This window comes from Candida oxycetoniae, assembly GCF_023343755.2.
Source record: "Candida oxycetoniae strain CBS 10844 chromosome Unknown scaffold9, whole genome shotgun sequence".
NCBI lineage: Eukaryota > Fungi > Ascomycota > Pichiomycetes > Serinales > Debaryomycetaceae > Lodderomyces > Lodderomyces oxycetoniae.
In genome coordinates, this window is record NW_026055363.1 from 175457 (window position 1) to 200974 (window position 25518).

Sequence of the window (25518 nt, forward strand, 5' to 3'; positions counted from 1 at the left end):
CTCTCTCAATGTGCCATCATGTTTTTTTTTAATGTGTACATTATTTTCAGATCCTGAATTTGTTTAATCCCAATTGTCATTAAAAGAGTCGCTTCTTCTTCCTTTGTAGTGATCATTATCCCGCTTGGAAGACCCTCTATGACCAGAAAAAGAATTTCTCTTTTGTTCTCTGTTACCTCTTCCATGTTGGGAGTAGCTGTCATGGTGGCGATAGCTGTCATGGCGGCGATAGCTGTCGTCTCTTCCTCTATTTCCAAAGCCACTTCTTCCTCTAAAGGGACTTGTGGAATCTTCTCCTTCTTCATATCTATTATATTGGTCACGCGAATACCTTCTATTAGAATAATCTCTTTCAAAATATTCGTCAATAATACCACGTCTTAATCTTTTTCTTAGCATTACAAGTGAACCAGATTCTAACTTGGCTGTTTCGTCGTGAACTAAAGTACGATACAATATCCCATTTTCAGCCACAAGACCATTAATGTTCAAGCCGTATACACTATCCATTTGCTTGAGGAAAGTCATAAATGTAAAGAAAAAATCATTTGTAACTTTTTCATCTACTGTAATCTCTTTAAAGAATTCATCTGTTCCTTCAATTTCAGAGCTATCAAAAGTTTCGTCAAATCGAACACCTCTTTGCTTTTCAAGTATACGCACGTATGCACTCTCAAATTTGGTGAGGAACAAAACGGCCTTACCCTTTGCACCTGCTCTTCCAGTTCTACCGACTTTATGGACATAATCAGCAACATCACTCGAAGGATACAATTGCACAACGTGGGTAACTCCCTTAACATCAATACCCCTTGCTGCAACATCCGTAGTGATCAACATACAATTCTTGACTGCCTTAAAGCCTCGCAAAGCAGCTGAACGCTGAGCTACAGATCTCTTACCATGCAAATGGAAAATCCTAAACTCTGAAGAATAATCCTTAAAAACTGAGCTGCTGTGTAAAGCTCTTCTCATGTAATCATAGAAAAATTCAACAGAAGTTTGAGTAGGTAAAAACAAAATGATTTTAGCATTTTCTTTGCTCTTGATTAAGTCAGCAATGTAATTAAATTGAGTCTTAAATTTGTCAACGGCACCTGTACATTTGACCAAAACTTGATGGACATTTTCGTGAACTTCAGGATCGTCCTTAGGTACAGTGTTGACAAACTCGTAATTTGGATTGATATGTTTTTCAGCAAATTTCTTAACCCCCTTGTCAATAGTTGCACTGAATAACAAAGATTTTATTGGCGGCTCGTTTTTGTCTCTCAATCGTTTCAAAGTCAGGTCAATACTGTGCAACTGTGGTTCAAACCCAATGTCCAATAATCTATCGGCTTCATCATAAATTCTGTAAGAAACATTACTGAATGCATATTTAAACGAATGGTGTTTCAAATCAGCCTCCAACCTACCGGGAGTTGCAATAACAATCTCACTTGGATTTGATGGCACAAAAGTGTTTCTTTGACCACCGATAACTAACGAAATAGTGGGTCTTAATGGTCTTATAACATTTTCACATACTTTTATATATTCGTCGCGGATCTGTAACGCCAAATCTCTAGTTGGGGCAATTATTATTGTATCAACTTTTTCACGCTTCTTCAGTTTCTTTCTGTTTTTCATCTTTTCAATAGCACTTTGTACCGTTGGTATTAAAAATGCCAATGTCTTTCCCGTACCGGTTTTAGCTCTACAAACTATACCGTCTTTTGTATTAAGAAGCGGAATAATAGCCTTTTGTTGAATCGGTGTCAAGTCCTTGAAGCCAGCTTTCTCTATAGCATCAAGAAGAATATCGTCAATAAGTCCTTTTTTTCTGAAATCTGAAAATTTATTGGGGACAAAAATTGTAGACTTTTCAGGTGAAGAGCTAAATTCGGCGTTAGCTTGGTCAGCTTGGTCGGCTTTGACGTTAGTTTGATCAGCTTTGGCGTCACCTTCAAAGTTAGCTCTAAAAGCGTCACCCGAGTGAGTTACAGTTTTCAGCAGATCCAACCCATCATTTTTTAAATTATCATTTCTTCTCCAAGTTTGATGAATAAAACGATGAAAAATCGGTTTATTCGCTCTTAAAGTAGCTGCAACAAAAAGACGTTTTACCGGTATTTGCCTACCTAGGCCTGCAATTATTAACATTGAATAATTACCGATAAACTCCTCTTTACCTAACCTCTAAAAGCCAGCAAACTTATTCTTCTTGCAAATAAATAAAGACATGTATATATATAGTAATCATTCAATCCTTTAAACATTTTTCGCGATGAGATGTAATGGTGTCGCATAATTTTTCAGTGTCGGAAAAAATAAATTTTCACGACACTCCATTACTTTTCTCGATTTGGCAATTCCAAAAACAAGAATGAAATAAAGCAAGTTTAGTTTATAACCCATTGAAGATTGGACAAGTTTCTAGGAAGAAGAGGTTTCTAGGAAGAAGAGGTTTATAAGAAGAAGAGGTTTCTAGGAAGAAGAGGTTTATAAGAAGAAGAGGCTCTCTTGGACAAGTTTACATCTTTTTAATAGGTATGCAGCATTCTAATACTGGTGGTGGTTTTTTTTCCAAAATCAAGGAAAATTATAGCACGAAATTTGCTAATCTTTCGCTTGCAGGAGGAAATACGGAGAAAGACGGTTCGACCCCCAATGATACTCTAATACACCATGCATTTGTAAAGTATTATGAGTCCAAGGGGTTAGCGTATCCTGAATGGTTAGGTGTAAAGACTTTTGAGCAGCAGAATGTCCAGCCTCAATATGGCCGTTCTCTGAGTTATAGCAGGATAGGCAATGGCCAAACAAGTCACCAGCCACATGCTTATAGAAGTCAAACGCAAAGTTTTCAAGACTCGGAATTTCAGCCGGTAAAACAGGATAATCTATTTAACAATAGCTTTTCACAGAGACAATTTCAGCAACAGCAGCAACTGCTGCCGCTGCTGGTGCTGTTGCTGCCGCTGCAAACAGATGCGTCTACTGGTAGATTAACTGCACAGCGAACGTCTAGTAGATTGCAAGACTTGTATAATAAATCAAGGCAGCAATCTGCGAGTGCAGGGTATACAAGCGCAAGATACAACCGCTGAGCAATACGACACTATCGAGCGACACTATCGAGCGAAGCGAGATAGTGGAGCACACTAGCTGTAACGGACACTATCCACACTAGTAATACGATACTAGGGAGCGAAGCGAGCTAGTGCAGCTCACTAGTGCAGCTCACTAGCATCCCTTTATAGCTTGTACAACCCCTTAGCAATCTGCGAGTGCAGGGTATACAAGCATAAGATACAGTCGGTGGCAGGTAGTATGGTGGCAGGTAGTATGGTGGCAGGTAGTGCAGTAGCAGGTAGTGCGGTGGCAGGTAGTGCGGTGGCAGGTAGTGAGGTTGCAGCTTGTATAGTGACAGGTAGTGCGGTGGCAGCTTGTGTGCTCCACTATCTCGCTTCGCTCGATAGTGTCGATAGTGTTAACGCGCTCACAGACTTTCATTATTCATCAGTTTATAGTTTTTCTCCCAAAAGTCTCGCCCTTTCACAAACCATTCGGGTAATCTATGTTCTGGGGGCAACTTCAATCTTATAGTACCAACATTTTCAAACTTTATGGGATGTTTATGCAAATTTTTATAATATACAAAGTCAACTACCTTGTTATTATTATTATTGTTGTTGTTGTTTTCATCACTGGCAAGGAATGAACTTCTCCTGGAACTTTTGCGTTTGAGAAGAATAGGCGAAGTGCTTTCTAATGATGGTCTATGTTGAGCATTATTTCTAAATTTTATATTCTTGATTATCTCTCCCGATGAACGACGACGATCCATTCCTCTAACTACGTTTAAGTATGATTCATTATTTGTAAAGCTATTGTTTCGACTTGTCGGTCCTAGGCTGTTGGTCAAATTGGGACTTTGTATCGTTCTAGGCGACGAACTAAACCCATTTTCTGAATCATTGTCCACTGAATTTTGGCCGTTTATTATCACCAGCTGCTTATCGTGTCTTCGTTGCTCAACAAATTTTAACAAGTTTTCGGGGATCTGCGGTGAAGCAGAAAGTAAATCATCATCCATATCGTCCATATCATCTAAGCTGTCATATTCATCATCTTCATATTCGTCGTCATCATCGTCATCATCGCCATCTTCATTGTCTTCTTCCTTGTTAGCATCCGCATCATCAATATCTTCAGCAATTGCGACTTCTTCTGCATCTCCGTCTGGGCCTAAATCTCCACTACTACTAACTCTTGAAATCCTCTTTCCAAACTGTTCCTCTCCGTTACAATCTGCAGAGTGAGCTCCGAGATTTCGCTGCAACTGTAGCAATTGAGCTTGCCCGCTCAGATGCCTAGACCTCGCCATACTATTTCTCCTACTTGAAAACGGGCTTCTTTTCCTATTTTCATAAGGTATCAATTCCACTGAAATCAATTCCAAAAATGTTTCAGCAAAATAATTATTCTTGTTTGATGTACCGTTAAATATTCTATACTCATTCAAAATCAGATTAAAGTTCCACTTTTGGATTTTTCGCAAAATACCAATCAATGTAGCAGTAGAATCAACTATCAATATAGGATGTCGTTTATTATTCAACATCAATTCAAACGTCTTTACAATGATGTTTTTCTCAATCAACATCCATTGATCTCGCGTAGTTCTTGGAGCCAAGGAAAATGAAGCAATCGGTATCTTTGTAGTAGGCATGCCCTGATTAGGGAAATGCGACGATGTCTTTGATGAGCTAGACCCTGTATCGCCATTATTATTGCTATTACCGCTACTACTACTACTATTATTATTATTATTATTATTATTACTATTATTAATACTGCTCTCTAGCTCGTAATCCTCCAAATCCGTCTTTGATGAAATCCCCGTATGATGGTGATTTGAGATTTTGAGATCCCCCAAACTGTACAATTCAATCTTGTGCAATTCAATGAAGTTAGATATGAGTCTAGGTGGTTTTTCAGCATCTAGAATAACTATTGATTTCAAAATCAAAGTTTCCAAAAATTGAAAATTCTCAACTTCAATCTTGGAACACCGGTATATTCCCGGCTCAACCACTCCAAAGTTCTCAGGCGATACCAACATATCTTGAAAAGAGCCAGAAAAAGCAACGCAAGCTTGAGTTTAAGCAAGATACTTGACGGCTAAGGTTCACGATGGGGAGGGGACCTACCTGATAAAATCCGCACGTAAAATCTCAACCTATATGTATACATTTGGTAGCGTCATCGATTTTCAAGTTTACTCGAGTCAAACCTTTTTATACGGATAAAGGGGGGGGGGGTAGACAAGCAGTCCGTCTCCGTGATCTCTATACTCTAGCTGTGGCATATTCCTACTCTCCTTCTGCTCAGCCTTTCTCTTTTTTTTTTGATTGAATATTTATAAGATAAAATGTATATCTATAAAGAAGATGAAAAGAAAACAAGTGTCTTGTAAATAAATTAATAACTTTTCTATCCCCTAATGACAGTGTCATCAGGTATACCTTCATACTCACCAAACCCTTGGGACAAGTTTATGTTTTGCAAACATTGAGTAGCTGCGCCCTTTAACAAATTATCAATTGTAGCAACAATAACAACTCTATCCTCATTTGAGTTCACTGCAAAACCACCAATAACGATCCCGTGTTTACCGCTTATATCCTTGACTAAAGGAGCTTCACCACTGATTGTTATCAACTGTTCTCCTTGATATCTGTCTTGATAGATATTTCTGATTTCTCTAGATGTCAAAGATCCCTTCTTTATAGGGATGTTGATAGTGTGTGATATACCTTGGAACCATTGTGCCACGTGTGGGGTGAAATCCACTTGTTGGCCCAATTGTGACGAGATTTCACGTTCATGAACATGATCTGTTAATGAATATGGGATGAGATTGTTTGCAAGCAACTCAGTGTCGTTCTTAGGTGATGGTTTGGTTCCGGCACCAGAGTACCCAGAAACACCAAAAATACTTGGTTTACCATTCTCAATAAAGTCAATCAATGGCGCAATTGCAACTTGTGCAGCTGTAGCATAACACCCGGGATTGGAGATTTTTTTAGCATTGGCAATAGTTGCACGATTGTTCAACTCAGGTAATCCATAAACCCAGTTCTTGGAAGTATCAAATCTGTAATCTGCAGACAAATCAATAATTGTAGAGTTTGTATTACCAACTGAATCAATAACATCAACAAATGGTTTGCAAACACCATTTGGCAAAGCCATTACCCATATATCTACTTCATTGTTCTCTTCTAATCTTTTGATATCCTCAGGTTGTAAGTTAGAGTAAACAATATTGTTCTTGTTGTAGCCTTTTAATTTTTGACCTTCTAATTCACGAGATGAAACGTGGGAAATTTCCAAGTACGGATGAGTATCAATCAACTTGATTAAGTTTTGACCAGTATACCCTCTTGCTCCAATTAAGGCTACTTTTTTCTTTGAGTGGTTCTTACCTTCTTTCAATGGTGGGTTTGGGTTTGTAGTTGTAGCGTATCTTCTTCTCTTCTTCATACTATGGAAACCTCTTTTTTGCTGACTTGATGAAAAGACCCCAGATTCGTTACCTGAGGATAATGATGAGCCAATAGCAGAGTTGTCAAACTCTTTGATCAACTCAGCAACTTCTGATGTTTTCAAGCCATACCAAAATAAAATCTGTCCATTTTTGGAAAAGGATCCATCAGACTTGGAAAAATACCAAGCCAAGTTACCATCGTTTTCATCAACAATCCAGCATAGTGATTTGAAGTCCTTTTTGATTGAATTGAAAATATTATCAGTAACATTGTTCAACCATCCTGTTTTTGATGATAAAAATTTATCCAACTTGGGAACCTTACCATCTTTGTTAAGGACAATCGCTAATACCTCCAATGGTTCATCGCCATAACTCTTGAAATCAACAGATTCCAAAAACTTCAAATATGATGCTACTGATGATTTACCAGCTTTAATTTCAGGGTCTCTCAATAATGCGCTTCTTAACAAATCAGGATTACCGAATTCTTTCAATGAATTTCTACTAATCAATTTATAACCTCTTCTGATCAAAGTTCCAGCACCTGAATCAGTAAACAATTCCTTTTGCAAGTCATCAACATTGATAATTGCTACTGAGGATGATCTTGGTAAATGTTGCAACAAGTCATGAATTTCCTTGATTTTCAATTTCGTTCCATACTTAACCCAACTTTCCTTCATCAAATCCTCATACTCTTCATCCAAGTTAATGATAGATATTTTCTCGCCGGTACTTCCATTAATGATACCACCTTTCTCGTTCAAGTAAACAATCTTCAATGGTTCAAATTCGCGGGCTAATTCACCAGCGGCAACATCAGCATTAACGTTTAACAATTGGCCACTTGGGGTTTCTGCCAAGCTGGTCAAGATAGGTAAATATCCTGCGGTAATAGCAGCTTCGATGGGAGACTTGTTGACTCCAGTAATCTTACCAACCAAATCGTACTTCTCCTTGTTCAAGTATTCAGCTTGGAAGACACCAGCAGTGATTGGACGAGAATGAACTCCGATTCTTTCCAAAGCCGTGACCAATCTCAAATTCTGTTCAGAAAAACATTTACGTACAACTTGCATTGTTTTTGGATTTGTAATTCTAATTCCATCGATATATTCGGGCTCAACACCTTCATTTTCCAATAGCTCATTAATCTGAGGACCTGTGCCGTGCAAGACTATAGGGTATAGTCCAACATGGTACAAAAATGCCAAGCAAGAAGCAAGCTCATCCAATTGCTGGGTAATTATTGCTCCACCAACTTTTATAACAGCAAACTGTTGGGAACTAACACTGGTGAACAATTTCAAGTATTGTTCAACTTCACGCTTGGAGCCTATATTATTTAATAACTGGACAACGGTCGACTTTGTAGAATAAGAGCGAGAACTAGCAACAAAAGAGGTATTTCCATAATCTGAAAAGCTGCAATTTGCCACAACACTTTTAGACAATAACCCCCCGCGCAATCTCAATCTCGAAGTCAACCTTAAAGCACCAGTTCTTGTTGCCGTTGCCGTCACAAGAGGTTTATTTAAAACTGCTAGTCTCAACATACTTACAATCCTCCTTGGCTATAAGCCAAATATATCTAATATATATATATATATATATATGTGTCTGTTAAAATCCAAAGAAGATTGAAATCAATAGTTTTTCAAAATCAATTTTTCAATTTTTCAATTTTTTTTTTTTTATTCACCCGATGACTGTGAGAGTCGAGCTAAGCGAGTGTGTGGAGTAAAAGAGGACAGTAGAAGTAGAATGTATGGAAATGTACAACGATGAAAGAGTCGGATAATACTACCGTTGAGAGAAATTGTTGGAAATGTAGGTAGACACTAGGGAGCGAAGCGAGCTAGTGCAGCAGGAGTGAGTAGAATGTAGAAAGTTGTGGAGCAGTAGAGTGTAATTTCTTATCGTGGTTAATAAATTGTTTTTTTCTCGCCATTTTATAAAATGAGTAATAATCGACACTAGCGAGCGAGGCGAGCTAGTGGAGTAGTAGAGAGGACAGTAGAGATTATTACACTAGCGAGCGAGGCGAGCTAGTGGAGTAGTAGAGAGGACAGTAGAGATTATGACACTAGCGAGCGAAGTGAGCTAGTGGAGCAATAGAGAGAACAGAAGAAGTAGAAAGTAGTAGAGAGAACAGAAGAAGTAGAAAGTAGTAGAGCAATATGTAGTGAGTAGTAATCAGAGAGTAAAGACAAGTATGTAATGGAGCAGTGAGAAGTAAAAGTGGTGTGTAGAGAAAAATGTGTAAAGAAAAGTGTGTAGAGAAAAGTGTGTAGAAGTAGAGAGGAGCAGTATGTAGAGAGTATGTAGAGAGCAGAGAGTAGTGAGTTGAGAGTAATGAGTAGTGAGTAGAGAGTAATGAGTAGTGAGTAGAGCCTAGTGAGTAATGAGTAGAGAGTAGTGTAGATAGTATAAGCAACGAGGAGCAGTAGAATAAAGAGAGGCAGTAGAAGTAAAAAGGAGCAGTATGTAGAGAGAATGGAGAAGAGAGAAGAGAGAAAAAAGGCTAGAGACTAGAGCCTAGTGAGTAGTGAGTAGTGAGTAGTGAGTAGTGAGTAAAGAGGGGCAGTATGTAAAGAGCAGAGAGTAGAGAGAAGAGAGAAAAGGGGCTAAAGACTAGTGACTAGCGAGTAGAAACTAGTGACTAGTGAGTAATGAGTAGAGAGTAGAAACTAGTGACTAGTGAGTAATGAGTAGAGAGTAGTATATAGATAGTGTAAGAAAAGAAGAGCAGTAGAAGTAAAGAAGAGCAGTAGAAGTAAAGAAGAGCAGTATGTAGTGAGCAGAGAGTAGTGAGAATAGAAAAAAGAAGAAAAGAAAAGGGTAAATTCAAACAACAGTTGGAAACATTGATCAATAGTGTCTGTGGCAGCTAGTGTGCTCCACTATCTCGCTCTGCTCGATAGTGTCGATAGTGTCGATAGTGTCGATAGTGTCGTATCCTCACCTCCTCTTCTAGCTCATTCCTATATCCTCATATATCCAATTCAAAATAGGCCGATAAAGCAAATACAAAAAAGAATTAAATTGTGAAATCTCTCTTGATAACATCTCAGCTTCTTGCAAATAATAAAAACAATGCTTGAAAATGTCCAATACTTCACTAATACCATCTTCTTTCCCCATAGCATCGAGCCATTTCTTACAAAGTAACAGCCTTATTGAAGATGAATGAGTTTTAAAGTATGCAATAAAATGTTTATCAGATAAATTGTCAAGAGATGCATAAGCTGCTTGTAATGTAGGTCGAGACATCTCTACACCTGTAAAGGCTCGATACATCACTGCTAAACAATTCAAATCAATCAATTTATTCAATCTTTGAGAAAAAGTGTCAAACTGCAACTTGAAATTAGAATTGAGTTCATTTGGTTGCGTGGTTTGATATATTATCATATAATTGAATACATGGTTGAAAAAATTGGCTGCTCTTGCGATATGATATGATTTCTTGGTAAACAATTGTTTGATACGAGTTTTGATTGATGCATTGATAATATTCTTCACCTGCTGCTCATCATCAAACAGGACATTGTATAGTCCCATTTGCATTAACACCTTGTAAAAGTTGGGGAATAGCAAATTAGGGTTCTGGGTGAATATCGAATACCTTAGATTCTTGAAATTGTCACTAGAAACCACAAGGTAAAGGTTTTCAAATATTGTAAAGTCGTCCAACTTATCAAATTGACACTTTTTGACCCATTGGGTTATAACATGGTACTTTATGTGAGTTGGATCTTGTGCATCCATCTTGCCATCAAACTGAAATAGTTTGCCTATGTTGGTGTCACTGTAATGACTAATCAATTTTTCAATTTTGTAAATGTCCTTTATTGAGTTACTAATATGTGGTAACGAATGAATCGAATTTGAAAACTCCAAGTAAAAATCGTAAAGGTACTCAAACACCTTACTCAAGTCTAGTGTATCAATGTCTAGTATAGAATCAACAAGTGCAATATAATCTAGATTTCTCTTAGTTGACGGCTCCACTTCTCCCAAATAACCGCTCTTCAACTTTTTTGGAAACGTCCGTTTATTTTGGTACTCGTGAAAATATAGAGTTATCCAATAGCTTCTCCACTTATCCACTGGAAACATCTCAGGAATGTAAAATTTTCTAGTGTCAAAGCAAATGAAATTTGGTTTGTTTTGTATAAAACTGGGAACAGTGGATTCAGGTAATTGCAAATACAAGTCGTCAATATACCGACTCATTGAATTGGTAAACTCAACAACTTTATCCAATTCGTTAAACTGTTTCAAGTTTTGAACATTGTATCTATTCAATAGCGATAATTCCAAGTTCAATTTCGCACGTTGTTGGTTTATAAAAGCCAAACTCTCTTGATCATCATCTTCTTCATTATTTTGCAAAATCAGCAATTGCTCATCCGCAATAGATATAGACTCATATAGTAGACTTTTTACCCCCTTTAAGTGATTCCATTTAAAAATTCTAAATATGAATTTGAAATCTTTCCAAAAGTCGTTAAATTTGGAGGTGACACATTTCAAATCAACCACAACCTTAAACTCTTCAATCATGCAATTACAAATCTTATAAAGCATAACCCAAACGCAATTATTAAAAAAGCTGATTTTATCACCATCACTACCACCACCACCACCACCATTACCGTTTTGAGATTTAAAAGTGGAGTAGTTACAATTGAAACCAGGATGGTTGGGACCATTCTCCATGCAATCTTTAAAGTCAGAAATCATAATGAAGCAGTAAAGAAATGACCTTGTTTCGTATGGGTTTCGTGTAATCCTCAAGTACTGCAAGATATAGCAGAGACTGATTTTAATACTTGACTCTGAATTAAGACTAGTCAATACTTGGCCAAATGACATTTCCTCGAATTTGGTCAAAAATAATGCTTGTTTGATAAACTTTGTGTGCTTGATAAAGATATACTCTTTTGCTCGGTTCTGTAGGGATCTGATAAAGGGCACAATGCATGGCATAATCTGACAAATCCGCTTCACCCGTTTCCAATCTGAATGATGGCCAGCAGAATTTTCAAGATGAAAGATTAACAAGTTTTCAGCTTCCTTTTTGATGGAACCTTGACACCTGTTACTTATACATTTCACGGCTTTTTCCCGAATTGAATCAAGATACTCTCTTCGCCTATACCTTGCATTTTCCAATTGGTTGTTTAGCTTTTCAGATTGAAGTTGAATCAACTTCATTTGTTCTTGCTTGACACGTCTAATTTGCTTGTCAACTTTGTTATTTTGAGCATTCAATCTTAATTGAACATTGCGCACAAACGTCTTTCTTCTTGTATTATGTATAGTCTTGTCTCTGGGCGGTGACTTGATAATTGGAGTTAGGTTCTTTAGTATATCGCTGGGAATTTGGAAATTAGAAAACGTTCCATGAGAAGAAGCAGCGGGAGCAGAAGCAGAAGCAGCAGCGGGAGCAGAAGCAGCAGAAGCAGCATTTGTAGGAACAGCGGGAGCAGCAGCTGTAGGAATAGCAGTGAGGGGTGTTTTGGGCTCATCAATTGATTGCGTAGATCGTCGAATAGGTTGTTGTGGCTGTGCGCGAAATGAGCCACAACCATGCTGGTGGTGTTGGTGATGGTGATGTTGCCTTGCGTGGGGGATACTTGGCTTCCCCAGCAGCCGCGGAAATGACAAGTGTGAATTCCTCGGCTGTTGCTGTTGGGGTTGCGACTGAGGTTGGGGAGTACCTGATCTCTGATCTTGCTCTTGTGATGGTTCAGAAGTATCCATCTTGTAATGGAACTACTTTGCTATAAAACTGGGGAGGGGGGAAAAAAAGAATAGTAGATATGACCCTGATGAATCAAGAAACTACAGGGTTTGGGTGACAGGTAAAGTGTATTGTCTTGTAGGAAAGCAATTGTCTCACCAAAAAAGTCCTACCGCCAGATAGTAGGAAGGGGTAGGTAGCTTTAGGGGTTCTGCCTAAAGACTCAATGTCTTTTAGTAACAAAGTTGAGAGCTGCGAGATGCGAGATGCTGGTTCTTATCAAGTTATTAGAACTTGTTTAAAAAGGAAATAAAGGTAATATTTAGTTTAAAACATCAAGCTCTTTGAAAAACGCAGTTTCCTTAGTTTTGGTATACTTTAACTATCTATATAAAGGTTTAGGGCGTCAATGGCCAAGGGCTCAAAAGGCCTATTGTTTCATTTAATTCATCTCTATGCATAAATAGCTGATAAAGACAAGAGAATTATAATTACACTTTAGGGATTTGTAATAGGATTACACTTTAGGAACACTTTAGGGACACCTCGGGGACACCTCGGGGACACCTTGAGGACACCTTGGGGACACCTTGGGGACACCTTGGGGACACCTTATCACCTTATAACTATCTGATAAAGTGCAAGAAAAAAACAACGACCTTGGCTAACTTTGCTATTTTTTCGTTTCTGTGGAGTGAAAAAAATAGCAATAGGAATGATTTAACAATGGCCTTATTTTGATATGTTTGAGGTTATAGAGTTGATAGAGGCTACAGAGGCTGATTAGATACCTATTATGGCTCTTATCAAGCTTTTACTTTTAGTGTAATACTCTCCTAGACGAATGATGTCTACTTTCCATTTATGGGAATAAAAAAAAAGATGGCTGGCTGAGCGACACTATATAGCAACACTATCGAGCGAAGCGAGATAGTGGGGCACACTGACTAATATCTCGCTCTGCTCGATAAGGTTGTAACAAGCTACTGTTGTAACAAGCTACCAAGTGTTGCACCACTATCTCGCTTTGCTCGATAGTGGTTGATAGTGGTCGATAGTAGTGGAACTAATTTACATATTTTGTTATGTCTCACATACCAAATACAACCTTTAGAAAAAGCTACATTCAAAAACAATTTGCCAGTTTCATCAAGGTATCTTCGTAAAGCATTATCATTATTCTATAAAACTTCTATCATAACTAATAACAGATCACTCTTTGATCCATCTCTAATTTAATTCTCTAAAATTTATAATGTGCGTTTTTTCCAAAACTTAAATGACGAGTTTAGGCTTGCACCGCTATTAGATTGACTCTTGCTACTACTCGTTGAAATGGGACTAGCATTCAAAGACCTAATATCGGCAATACCACTATTACTTTGTTTAGCTACCAACTGTGGCGAATTAGTCACACTGTGCAGGTTACTGTTACCAAATAGTTTAGTTGCACTAATGCTATGTGATGATGATGACGATGATGTATGAGGCATAAAGTTATGCTGATGAGATTGGTGTGATTTGTAAACTTTTTGCGTTGGTAATGACGTGGGTGAACAAGTAGTCACTGGAACCGAGTTGGGAGGGCTCGACGTTTTTGATAATAATGATGAATCTAAATGACTACTCATTGAGGAGTGGTTGTAATTATTGTTGAATTTCAAATGGCCCAATATACTCAGAAATGAGGAGGATGACTGTAACGGCAATGGTTCTTCCTCGGGGAGCGATGAAGTTGCAGTGAGTGGGGAATGTTGCAGTGGTGTTGGTGGTGACGATACTTGGTGTAAATGTTTGTTCTTTCTAGGGAAAAACGAAAGTCTAGTGAATAATGATGGTGACTGATCTGCAGTATCTGCTACATCTCTCATCTCAAGTGAAAGGGGTGTCGATTTGGTGGAAATCGGAGTAGATGCACGGCTAGAGAAATAGGATTGTTTTTCTATTTGATCCACTTGCGGTTCAAAGGGAAGGATATTACACAAGTCTTCTTCCCGAAGCTGCAGTGGCTGTTGCGGCAGTTGCAATTGCAGTTGCAATTGCAGTTGTTGTTGTTGTTGTTGTTCCTGCTGCAGTTGTAGGTGCAGTTTCAGTTGTTGCAGTTGCAGTTGTTGTTGTTGTTGTTGATGTTGTTGATGTTGTTGTTGTTCCTGCTGACGCTTTTGCATTAATTGCTTCTTATACTGACTCATAAACTCAAAATATCCATTTTCCTTCAACATCCTCAAAACCTCCTTTTTGGCCTTTAATAGAATCATTGGATGGTGCAATTTGTTTATAGAATTTTCTTCGACAATTTCCTTGAATAGTTTCTGCGATATATTGATCTGTAGTGGCGAGTCTTGTTTAATATATGTATTCATAATAATACTCCAATTCAAATTCAATTCGTCAATATCTTCACGAGAAACACAAACAGGATCCTCAATACTATTGCCCTCATCTTCTGTGTCTGATTCCAATTCGGGAGTATCGTCAATTTGTTTTGAGCCAAAAGTTTTCCATGTTTCAGTCATGTCTAAGTCGTCTATAGTTGAGACAAAGGCATTCAGTGGATCATGCAATAGTGATTCTTCATTAAAAGGTCTTGAAAGGGAATCAAACGAGGAATCTGACCGGTTTCTACTGCCGCCGCTACTACTATTCCGAACCACTGAACTAATAGAATCTCTTTTCGAAGAAACCTTGTTGCTTTTGTATAGAGATTCACTAGTTGAAATAGTATTACTGATTGCATTCAAGGACAATCCGGAAGCTTCAGGTTGGCACATGGGGTAAAACTTCAAATTGAAAAGGTACTCGTATCGATAAATATCAATCAAAAAATCTAGGTTTTCTTGACAATGTTGCCTGTTCAAAAAATCATGAAAGTTTTTGGCCATAGCTATCCTTAATGCATCGTTGTCACCATAATATTCTTGATTGTTTGAAAGTTTGTCAATTGATAGTAGAAAACAGTCATTCACCAATTGGTCTAAGGATGGAAGGTTGCATGGCGGCGAAGACGGTTTTGATTTTATAGACGATGCTGTAGTCTTACTAGGTATTTCGGTTTCCGTTTCCGTTTCCGTTTCTGTTTCCGAAAAGTGCTGATTATGTTGCGTTAGAGACGCATTTAGTGATTTTAAGTCGATGGATCTTGTTGGAATGGGACTCTCTGTTAGCGAAGGTAAAGACATGGGGAATTGTTTCGGTGAAAAGGTGATTTCATCTTGCGTCGGTATTTGAGCTTGAGCTTGGGTTTCATTTTCAGTTTCAGTTTTGGAATAAGATTGAGATTGAGTCGGCACTGGTACAAATGTTGATCGTACCATGATCTACAATGCTCTGTATCCAATCTTTTCGGGCTTTTTTAAAAAAAAAATTGGGCAATGCAAGAATCGTAATTTTCCACAATACAAAAATCGTAATTTTCCACAATACAAGAATCGTAATTTTCGAGGTTTTCGAGTTTTAGGAATTTGAATATTGAAACCTTTCCTCTATGCTATTTCTTTAACTTTTGGGTTCTTGTTTATGACCAAAACCCCTTTCTGTTTTTTTCCTCAAGACAGAAGCAATGAAAACCAACAGATGAAGAAGACAAATATTGACAATAAAGACAAGTTAAAAAAAAAAAAGAAATATTGACAATAAGGACAACAATAAAGAGCATTGTGTTTCTAAGAGCAAATAGAACAATTAAATAAGTACAAAAAAAAAAGAAATAAAAAAGAGAAGAAAAAGAAATCATGAGAAAGGGCCCTAGTCGTAATATACGGAGATATTAAACATTTGTTTTAATAATATTTTTCATATAGAATAATAGAAGATTAAAACTAATATGGAAAAGCAGGAGATTTAACCACTTTTCAGCTTTGAGTATACAACATAAAACTATATTAATCTTGCACTTTTCTCACTTTCTTGTCCTCTTTTGCATCTACTAAACCTGCCTCAACCCCCCTACTTTTACTCGCTAAATCTTTCTTCTTCTTCTTTCCGTTACATTGTTAGCATCAAAGAAGAAGACTCAAACACTATTTTTAAAAAATATTGAATTTCTTTTTTTCTCTCAACGGTTTTTTGGTTGAGTGTGCACTACATTTTGAATGCACCCCATGCACTATGATTAATGGATGTTCATTTTTGAACAATAGGAAATTAAGCATGTAATGGGAAAAGAAAACTTGCAACCTGAAATAGCAAGAAAATATAGACTACTCTCTATAGACTATCGAGCAATAGACTACTCTCTATAGACTATCGAGCAATAGACTATCGAGCAATAGACTATCGAGCAAAGCGAGATAGTCTATAGAGAGTGTAGATGAAGAGAGTAGATATAGACTATCGAGCAATAGACTATCGAGCAATAGACTATCGAGCAATAGACTATCGAGCAATAGACTATCGAGCAATAGACTATCGAGCAATAGACTATCGAGCAATAGACTATCGAGCAAAGCGAGATAGTCTATAGAGAGTGTAGATGAAGAGAGTAGATATAGACTATCGAGCAATAGACTATCGAGCAATAGACTATCTCGCTTCGCTCGATAGTCTACTTCTACCCTTTCCGTTTATAGACTATCGAGCAATAGTCTATTTCTACCCTTTCCGTTTATAGACTATCGAGCAATAGTATATAGAGAGTGTAGATAAAGGGAGTAGATTTAGACTATCTCGCTTCGCTCGATAGTCTATTGCTCGATAGTCTATTTCTAGGTGTGGCTTTCCAACTTACTTTCTTCACTTATGACAGGTACATCTACAATACATTGTACCTTTATTTTAGATCAACTTGGAAATGCGTAAAGACACGCACGTTAGTGCAAATCCCCTCCTTGATTCGTATCGTAATGCAGCATTTAATAGTGAGGGAAAAAAAAGAAAATAGTTCACCCCTTCTTCGGGGTTACAAACTACATGCTTGAGGTCATTCAAATCTGGAAAGTTTCAACAGAGGTTATGTTCTTTCCTGGACACTGCTTTGCAACACGCGCCACTACTTGGAAAACTGACTAACAAACGGGTTTGTTTGCAACATTTCAAAATAAAGAGTCGTGTATATTTTTTGTGAGTTGGACATTCCTCATGAGCAAACCCCGTTGAGCAATAAGAGTAAGAGCAAGATTTTATCTTGAAAGGTTTCTTTTTTATTTTGAAAGGTTTCTTTTTTATTTCAATTTTCTTGTCAAATATCATTTAGACGGATTCCAAAAGAAATGAAAAGGGTTAAAGTAAAATAAATTGTAAATCATAATTACAAAAGCAAAGGGCTTTTTAATTAGCTAAAACAATTATAACCTACTGCTGCTGCTTCTAAAAAATGAGTGTCAAAATTTATTGGTAAAGCTATATCTCAAGTTAAAACCTTATTTAATTAGAAAAACTCTATTGAAATATCACAATTGCCTGTTAAAGCCATTGAGCAAATCTTTTTTCCTCTCATCTATCTCATTTATCCCCATTTATCTCATTTATCCCCATTTATTCTCTCATTTAGACGCAAGCCATCATTTGCTGAAAACTGGTGAGTCTTTCAATTATTCACTTTTATTTTCACCTGTGTAATCTAACCCGTATTCCAACACAAAAAAAAATTGATTTTAGGTTTAGTTTCTAGGGTTTCCCTTTATCTTTAAAGAAAAATGCATAGTGCTTAAAAGAGAGATAGAGAGAGGGAGACAAAAATAGAGGAAAGTGGGGGAAGAATGGCGCTTTTTTGCCTTAGAAATAGCACTCTTCTATTTAAGGGGCTAAAGGAGATAATAGTAGAACCGCTCGCCCACAACTTCCCCAATATAGTGTCTTTCGCTCTAATTGTTTTCCTTTTATATACTAATTGGTTTCCTGCAAAAGAGATTTTTAGTTTCTTTATTCTGGAATGATTGGAAGATAATCTTTTGCGTCTTATAATTGTGAATGAGCTAAACAAACATGAGTCGATTTTATCTATTAGTTTTTTCTTTCTTTTTTCTCTATTTTTTTTTTTTTTTTTTTTTTAATTTTCGTACAGCGGAAAGAATCAGGTGAGGTTTCTGCACAATTCATACTCAGTAAAAAAGCCAGTTTATTGGAAAGGAGAGTATAGTTTACACTAGTCACTATTGGAAAGGAGAGTATAGTTTACACTAGTCACTAAGTCTTGGCCTCTCTATTCACCAGTTTCTCTTTTGTAAGATCTATAAGTAGGAAGTACCTATTTAGTAAAACGTGGGTGAAAGGAAGCGGGCACTGAGGTATATTTTGCAATGGAAAAGGTAACAGGCACAAAAATCGAATTTAAAGAAACAAGTTACAAAGAAAGTATTTGAGTAGACGACAAGACTTGTTATTCATACCGCAAATGATAACATTGTGAAGGATCACTTGATTGATGATACGTCTATTGTTTCTCTCTTTTTATGACATCATTGATGATGATTCTCTCATTTCATCGACACTATCGAGCAAAGCGAGATAGTGGAGCAACACCGACTAGCAACCAAAAAACAACAACAACAACAACAACAAATGAGCTTCTCGATAGGGAAAATCAAAATTAGTAAAAAAAAAAAAAGTAATCGTGTGCTTAATAAATGTTAATCACACTTGATGCATTTTTACTGCATGATTGCAAAACCCCCTTACCACTTACTTTAAAAATCTCAGATGAAAGCGCGAATTCCAATCTGGAAATCTCAGATGATTCGTGAATAAAGGTTTGCTGCGTGGTTAAAGTGATCAAGTATTTTTTTACCAAAGTCTTTTTGGCTTATCTGGTGCGACACTATCGAGTGGAGCGATATAGCGGAGCACACTAGCTTGATAAAACACTACCTTTAACAAAAAGAGATTTTAAAGTACAAAACCTTTTCACAAAGTAGTAGGTTTCTATTGAATAGGGTTTGATATAGAGATCTAAAAGCGTGATTGTAAACAGCAGTTCTTTAACTTCTTCTTTGGCTTTTACCTCCTACATCGACACTATCGAGCAAAACGTGGTACCTTGTAACGGGTTTGATTGTATGTTTCAACCAAAACAGTACAAAATGTTTTTTTCCCTTACCCCTTAAGAGTTACCCCGGATTCTTTATATTTTTGTACTCCATTCACGAATACCCCTTAATCACTTGATATTTCTGCAAAGACACTATCGACCTATCGAGCGAAGGGAGCTAATGGAGCGTTTACTAGCTTGTTACAACACGACTTACGAAGTACTTGTCAAAAGATAAGTTTTGAATAGCCTAGACTGTTTTACACATTTTAGAAACATGAACGACTATCGACCCTATCGAGCAGAGCGAGATAATTGAGCAATACTGAATAGTTGCCACCGACACTATTAACGCTATCGTCACCATCTCGTTCTGCTTGATAGTGAAACACAGGGCTTTTCCCAATACCCTTAAATTAGTTGGGTAGTTGTCTCACCTGGTCCAATTGCTTTTGCCAACGTGTTTCTACCCAATTGTTCCTACGCAATTGTTTTCTGCGCAATTGCTTTTGCGCAATTATTTGCTTATCTTTTTCATCTTTTTTTCCACCTCCGGATAAGAGAATACCCCTTTGAGATGAGCTGATAAACGTCTATTTATTAATTTAAAGAAACAGCTTTTCTATTAACCGTTTACTTTTACCAAACGGCTATTTCGCTAATCTGGAAACTTGCAAAAACGTTACAGAGTTAAGCGTGAGCTATAAATACCCATCTGAAACAGATTTTCTCAATACCCGAACTCGGCAAGATCAACAAAAAAAAAAAAAAAACACAAAAAACAGTTGAGGAATATTAGAAACAAGTTTATTGGGAATAAGGGTTGGAACAACAAAGTAGAATTGAGTAGATGTAAGTCGTTATTTGGCTTTTTTTTTCCACAATGTTTTCAAGATCAAGTACTAGAAGTTTGTTGAGAACTGCGTTGGCTGGAAATTCACAAATTATATCCCCGTTATCCCTAACTATTTGGCAATACCATGATCAGCAAAAGCAAATGCAAACTCTGCCCATTTTAGCAAGGTTTCTTGTTTGTAAAGCAAGTAGAATGAAGAACAAAGAGGAGAAAAAAGAGAGTGATTTGGTTTACAGCTCATTGAGTAAACCAGAGGAAAACTCGGAAAACTCCTTAGATACAATTGGTTCTGTTTCGCCATTTGAACATAAGCTTATTTTGGAAAAATCACACTGGATTGACACGGCAAAATCAAGCAAAGGATTCTTGAATAATGTCGTTGACTCAAGTAAGTTCTACTCGGAACTTTGCGATTTTCAAAGATTCACTCAAATTAAATACGAAAATGTTAATTTGGAATGTATTATGTACAATGACTTGAAACGGTATGCTGAAGATTTTTGGAATTACTACTCAGCTGAACCGGTTATCAATGACGATTACAGTAAAATACCTAGATTGAATGCAATGATTGAGTATATGGGAGAGGCTGCTAAGGACGATAAGTTTACCTACATTCTTTCACACTCGTTCTTACAGATGGTTCTGCAGTATATATTGCTAGCACGTTTTATTGAAGCCAACTTGCATTGCTTCATCCCAGAACTAAAAGAATTGGCCGAGTTGAAGTTTGTCGATTTAACATCCTTGTTGGGATATATGAAAAACAGAATTACCGATTGGAACAATACATTGGAAAATAGTCATGATAAGAATGAAGAGTACTTGATTCTCACAATCAAGGCTTCTCGGTATAAACAATTGCGTGAAATACTTCTTCAACTTGACTTGGATATTGACATATTGACAAAATTAGTTGAAAGTGACGTGCTTACCACAGCACTAGATATCATAACAAAGGGCAATAATGTCAAATTGACCAACAAGATTCCCTTACCTCCAACAGAAAAGAAACATACTACAACCACCAATAGTTACAAACAAATGCCAGACTGGTTGCATCTCGAAAGACACGTCAATGAAATTACCTTTTTGAAATCGAAAATTGGTGGTAATTTTGACAAAAAGGACAGAGTGATGAAAAAGATTGACGAGCTCATGGAAGAAATCTTAGAACATGAAAACGCGTATGATGGGGAAATTAATGAAAACAGTTTTCTTAAACTCAGGTCAAAGTTGAAAGAATTTACAGTAAATAATGCTGATGATTGTTTGCAAGTTCTCGATACGGTAATTGTCAATCAAGATGCATTTACCAAGTTTGAGAATTTTTTGCACAAGTTGAATCCCGTATCATCTTTAGATAAGCAAACCGCTTCTGAGAATAATCAATTATTGCCTACAAATTCAAAGATTCCAGAAATACTACAACAGAACTGCAATAGTGTTTCTACAAGTGACAAAAGGGCAATCAATTCCAACGAAAAACAACACGAAACAAAGGAGTCGTCCTGCAGCTATAAACAAATACCTGATTGGTTGACTTTTGAGGAACATGTAAATGAAATCCAATTTTTGAAGAAGATCGTTGGTAATTTTGATGACAAGGAAAAAGTGATGAACAGATGCGACGAGATTATGAGAGAACTCACCCTCAACAACAGGTATTCAGAAGTGAATTTAAATAGCTTCCTTAAGTTTAGAATCAAATTGAAGGAGTTTTGCATTAACAATGATGTCAGTTGCTTGCAGATTCTCGATACTGTTATTCTAAATCGCGATGCATTTGAGAAATTTGAAACCTACAAGAAGGAGAAAAATGCCCAAAATGTTCAAACTATTGAACTGCAATTATCCGACTTTGAAGAGGAGTTGATCACCCTTAGATCATTGTTGGGTGTTAGTTCATTCGGAGAGGTTGATGCTGAAAAAGTTGTAGCAGTGTTGGACGAGGCGATCAAAACTCATTTCATGGATTCTTATGGTAAAAAAGAAGAAACATGTTCACCTGTTTCAAACGTTTTTTTGTTTATAAGATTGAGAGTGAGATTGGAAAAGTTGTTTAGTTTTAACGGGAACAATACGGAAGCTTTGGATAGACTAGTGCTTAAGGAGTCGGTGCACAAAGTAACAAGAGATCAAGCTAAGGATAAAACTGAAAATTTCAAAAATGTTTGTAGAACAAAACTGACGGATCCTATGAGAAAGACCGATACGCCCAAGAAACTAGTCCCTGAAGATGAAGAATCAAGAACAACCTTGTCGTCAAAAGCTGTTCATGGTTCCCCAAGTCAAACTCAAGAGCAAGTATTTGACATGAACAAATTGAAAAAGTATCTCAAGTACGCCAAATTACAAGAAGACAGCAAAATACGCCAAGAGGAAGCTTACGATTGGAGCGTTGATCAATTAAAGTCAAAAGATTGGAAAGTCGTTGGAAGCAAAATTGAAAATGGTCAGAAATATTACATTTTGAGTGACAAAAATAGACGAGAACCAGCAAGATATAAGAATATTTTGAAAGTCCTGGCAATCTTAATATTGAGTTTATTTGGAGTGAATTTGTGCTTTGATAAGTCAAACCAGGAAGAGGATAGTAGTACCATAAGAGAGACTTTAACTTGTAATAATGAAGTTTTGGACAATGCTAGAGGTGAAACTGAAAATGAAATTGAAATTGAAAACACAAACACAAATGTTTTGTCCTCGTTACGGCAATTGATGTGGAAAAGGTAAGCTCATTACAAGTAGACCTTTACTATCAAGCGAAGCGAGATAGTGGAGCTTCACTAGCTGCCAGAGTGTAATGGGTAGAAAGTAGGTGGTAGACTATAACTGTAGAGTCACCTAGTAGACTCCCTCACTCCCTATCTCGTTCCTCGATAGCTTTGCTCGATAGTAGAGCAACACTAGCTGCCAGAGTGTAATGAGTAGAGAGTAAGTGGTAGACAAATAAAGAAAGCAAAACATCAATGTAAACAACTTCTCATTCCTAGAGATTTCAATGTTACTATGGTAATTCAAAACTACACCATGCAAGGGAGTTGGCTTTCGAGAAAAACACATACAGGGTAGAATTTGGTTCCCACTTGACTCTGCTAAGAGCTCATTGAAATACTAGGAGCAAACAGCAAATACTGTTGAATGCACTTTTATGTAGCACGAATCACCTAGAGTTGAAGGTTTCATATGTAAAGTATCTACTTGACATTTGATGACACTATCGACACTATCGACACTATTGAGCAGAACGAGATAGTGGAGCAGCACTGACTAGCTGCCATCGAAACTTAGTAGCTTGTTGCAACACTATCGAGCAGAGCGAGATAGTAGGCAATACTTTATAACTTGTTACAACACTATCTCGCTCTGCTCGATAGTGTTTCTCGATAGTGTTTCTCGATAGTGCTGCTCGATAGTAAAAGAGAGTCTAACCAATAAGAAGCACCCAATACCTCTTTGATGGGGTACAAGGGTAATGCCATCTTGAGCGTTTTGACTCAATTACGGCTTATTTCCGGATTAGGAAATCTAATTGAAAAAAGAAAAAAAAGAAATCATTTTATCAGATGGCATCGCTGGTTTGGGATTCTTCACCTCTTGTGACTTGTGATTTGTAGGGCCTAAGATGCTCAGTAGATGCCATTTCTTGATTACATTTTCAGAATGACACATCAAAGTTACAAAAAGCCATTGATAAGCATTGTTGGAACAACTGGTGTTGGGAAGTCCCAATTTAGCATTGAGTTAGCCAAATGTATCAATGGAGAAATCATCAATGCAGACTCGATGCAAGTTTATAGAGGTGTTGATATAGTTACAAATAAGCATCCTGTAAAGGAGAGACAGGGGATTCCTCATCATTTGATTGACTATGTTTCCTGGAAAGAGGAATATTTCATCCACCGGTTCAACACCGAGGCAATAAACGCGATTAATGATATTCACAATCGAAACAAGATCCCCATTGTGGTAGGCGGAACACATTACTACTTGCAAACATTGCTTTTTAAAAATAAAACCATGGAAGGTAGAAAAGAGCGGGAATTGTCACAGCAGGAGCTCGATATTCTTGATGGACCTACAGATACACTTTTCCAGACATTACAAAGTATTGATCCAACTATAGCGTGTAAATTTCATCCGCAAGATCACAGGAAACTACGACGCGCTTTAGAGATATGGTTTACTACGGGAGTAAAGCCGTCAATTATTTATCATGAGCAAAAATTGAACGAGTTGAAAGAAAGCTCTCTCAAGTACAATACCATTGTGTTTTGGTTATATTCCGATATGCCTGAATTGTATAAACGATTGGATGCTCGGGTAGACACAATGATGCAAACAGGTGCCATTGAAGAAATCAAAGCTCTTTATCAGAGCTACAAGGCCGCCAAGTGCGATTGCCTGTCGGGCATTTACCAAGTCATTGGATTCAAGGAGTTTTTACCCTGGTTAGAAACAGAGTCCACAGATGTCAAGGTTTTGGATTCTGCTTTCAATGATGGCGTTGAGAGAATGAAAACACGAACTCGACAATATGCAAAGTATCAAGTGAAATGGATTCAAAAGACCTTGAGTTTGGAGCTCCAAAAAGAAGCCAAATTTGACTTTATTAATGGCGGCAAGCTCTGCATTCTCGATGCTACCGATTTGACTCAATGGGATCAGAATGTACGCGATCATGGAATCCGAATAACAAAACAATTTCTAAACTACGGATCAAAGAAGATCGAGACAGTTGCGCCTCAGAACCTTGAACATTTAATGTCAAACGATGAAAAGCACTTGAAAAGTAATAAAAAACTCGGTGCCGAATCAAATTGGAAGCACTTTCAGTGTGACATATGCAAAGACAAGAGCGGTCGGCCCCTTGTTGCCGTGGGAGAAGAAAACTGGAATTTGCACCTCAATAGTCGAAAACATAGGAGACAGTTGCACTCTTTGGAAAAAAAGAAACATGTTGAAGAGATGATTAGATTAAGAAAAGAAAATGGGGCTTTAAATGAAAGGAAAATGGGGCTCTAAATGAAAGGAAAATGGGGCTCTCAAAGAAAAGAAAATGGGGCTCTAAAAGAAAAGACTCTGTAACAATATTACTACTACTACTACTACTACTTAACAATCCCTTTGGCCTTGTAGTTTGATTCCACTCCCCTATCGCCTTTGTAGTGGGGTGCCTCTCTTATCCTAGCATTCATTCGGTAGCTTATATATCTACACATGGTAGCGTTATATGTTTACTATTTCTTCTTATTAGTTTCAGGGGATTTTTCAGTTTGCAGATATTAGGGGTGGAGCTTTATCTTTGAAAACGAAGATCGAGGTGTAAGTACAGGTGGTCTAAGTTGGTTGTTTTTTGTCCCTTTCAGGTACTGGATTAAACTCCAAAGTTTCCCCGGTTT

General features: G+C 37.3%; 7 protein-coding genes across 7 annotated transcripts; 2 read left to right on the top strand and 5 right to left on the bottom strand. All coding sequences in view use genetic code 12, as the record gives it.

Annotated features, from left to right (window-relative positions):
* Window positions 1–63: 63 nt before the first annotated feature.
* Window positions 64–2145, bottom strand: MSS116 (ATP-dependent RNA helicase; the record flags this gene model as incomplete). Its single annotated transcript, XM_049325451.1, has 1 exon — window positions 64–2145. One exon carries the CDS (start codon window positions 2143–2145, stop codon window positions 64–66), a length of 2082 nt encoding a protein of 693 aa, XP_049182547.1.
* Window positions 2146–2534: 389 nt separating this feature from the next.
* MSO1 (Mso1p) lies at window positions 2535–3092 on the top strand (the record flags this gene model as incomplete). The annotated part of the gene is made up of 1 exon (XM_049325462.1): window positions 2535–3092. The coding sequence occupies one exon, from the start codon at window positions 2535–2537 to the stop codon at window positions 3090–3092; it is 558 nt and encodes a 185-aa protein (XP_049182548.1).
* A 392-nt stretch (window positions 3093–3484) lies between these two features.
* On the bottom strand, window positions 3485–5110 carry KGF56_000409 (uncharacterized protein; the record flags this gene model as incomplete). Its single annotated transcript, XM_049325473.1, has 1 exon — window positions 3485–5110. The coding sequence occupies one exon, from the start codon at window positions 5108–5110 to the stop codon at window positions 3485–3487; it is 1626 nt and encodes a 541-aa protein (XP_049182549.1).
* A 371-nt stretch (window positions 5111–5481) lies between these two features.
* ARG5,6 (bifunctional acetylglutamate kinase/N-acetyl-gamma-glutamyl-phosphate reductase) lies at window positions 5482–8097 on the bottom strand (the record flags this gene model as incomplete). Its single annotated transcript, XM_049325485.1, has 1 exon — window positions 5482–8097. The coding sequence occupies one exon, from the start codon at window positions 8095–8097 to the stop codon at window positions 5482–5484; it is 2616 nt and encodes an 871-aa protein (XP_049182550.1).
* A 1417-nt stretch (window positions 8098–9514) lies between these two features.
* On the bottom strand, window positions 9515–12313 carry KGF56_000411 (uncharacterized protein; the record flags this gene model as incomplete). The annotated part of the gene is made up of 1 exon (XM_049325496.1): window positions 9515–12313. The coding sequence occupies one exon, from the start codon at window positions 12311–12313 to the stop codon at window positions 9515–9517; it is 2799 nt and encodes a 932-aa protein (XP_049182551.1).
* Window positions 12314–13543: 1230 nt separating this feature from the next.
* Window positions 13544–15607, bottom strand: KGF56_000412 (uncharacterized protein; the record flags this gene model as incomplete). Its single annotated transcript, XM_049325507.1, has 1 exon — window positions 13544–15607. The coding sequence occupies one exon, from the start codon at window positions 15605–15607 to the stop codon at window positions 13544–13546; it is 2064 nt and encodes a 687-aa protein (XP_049182552.1).
* Window positions 15608–20140: 4533 nt separating this feature from the next.
* Window positions 20141–25141, top strand: KGF56_000413 (tRNA dimethylallyltransferase; the record flags this gene model as incomplete). Its single annotated transcript, XM_049325518.1, has 3 exons — window positions 20141–22836; window positions 22893–22914; window positions 23804–25141. The coding sequence occupies 3 exons, from the start codon at window positions 20141–20143 to the stop codon at window positions 25139–25141; spliced, it is 4056 nt and encodes a 1351-aa protein (XP_049182553.1).
* Window positions 25142–25518: the final 377 nt, after the last annotated feature.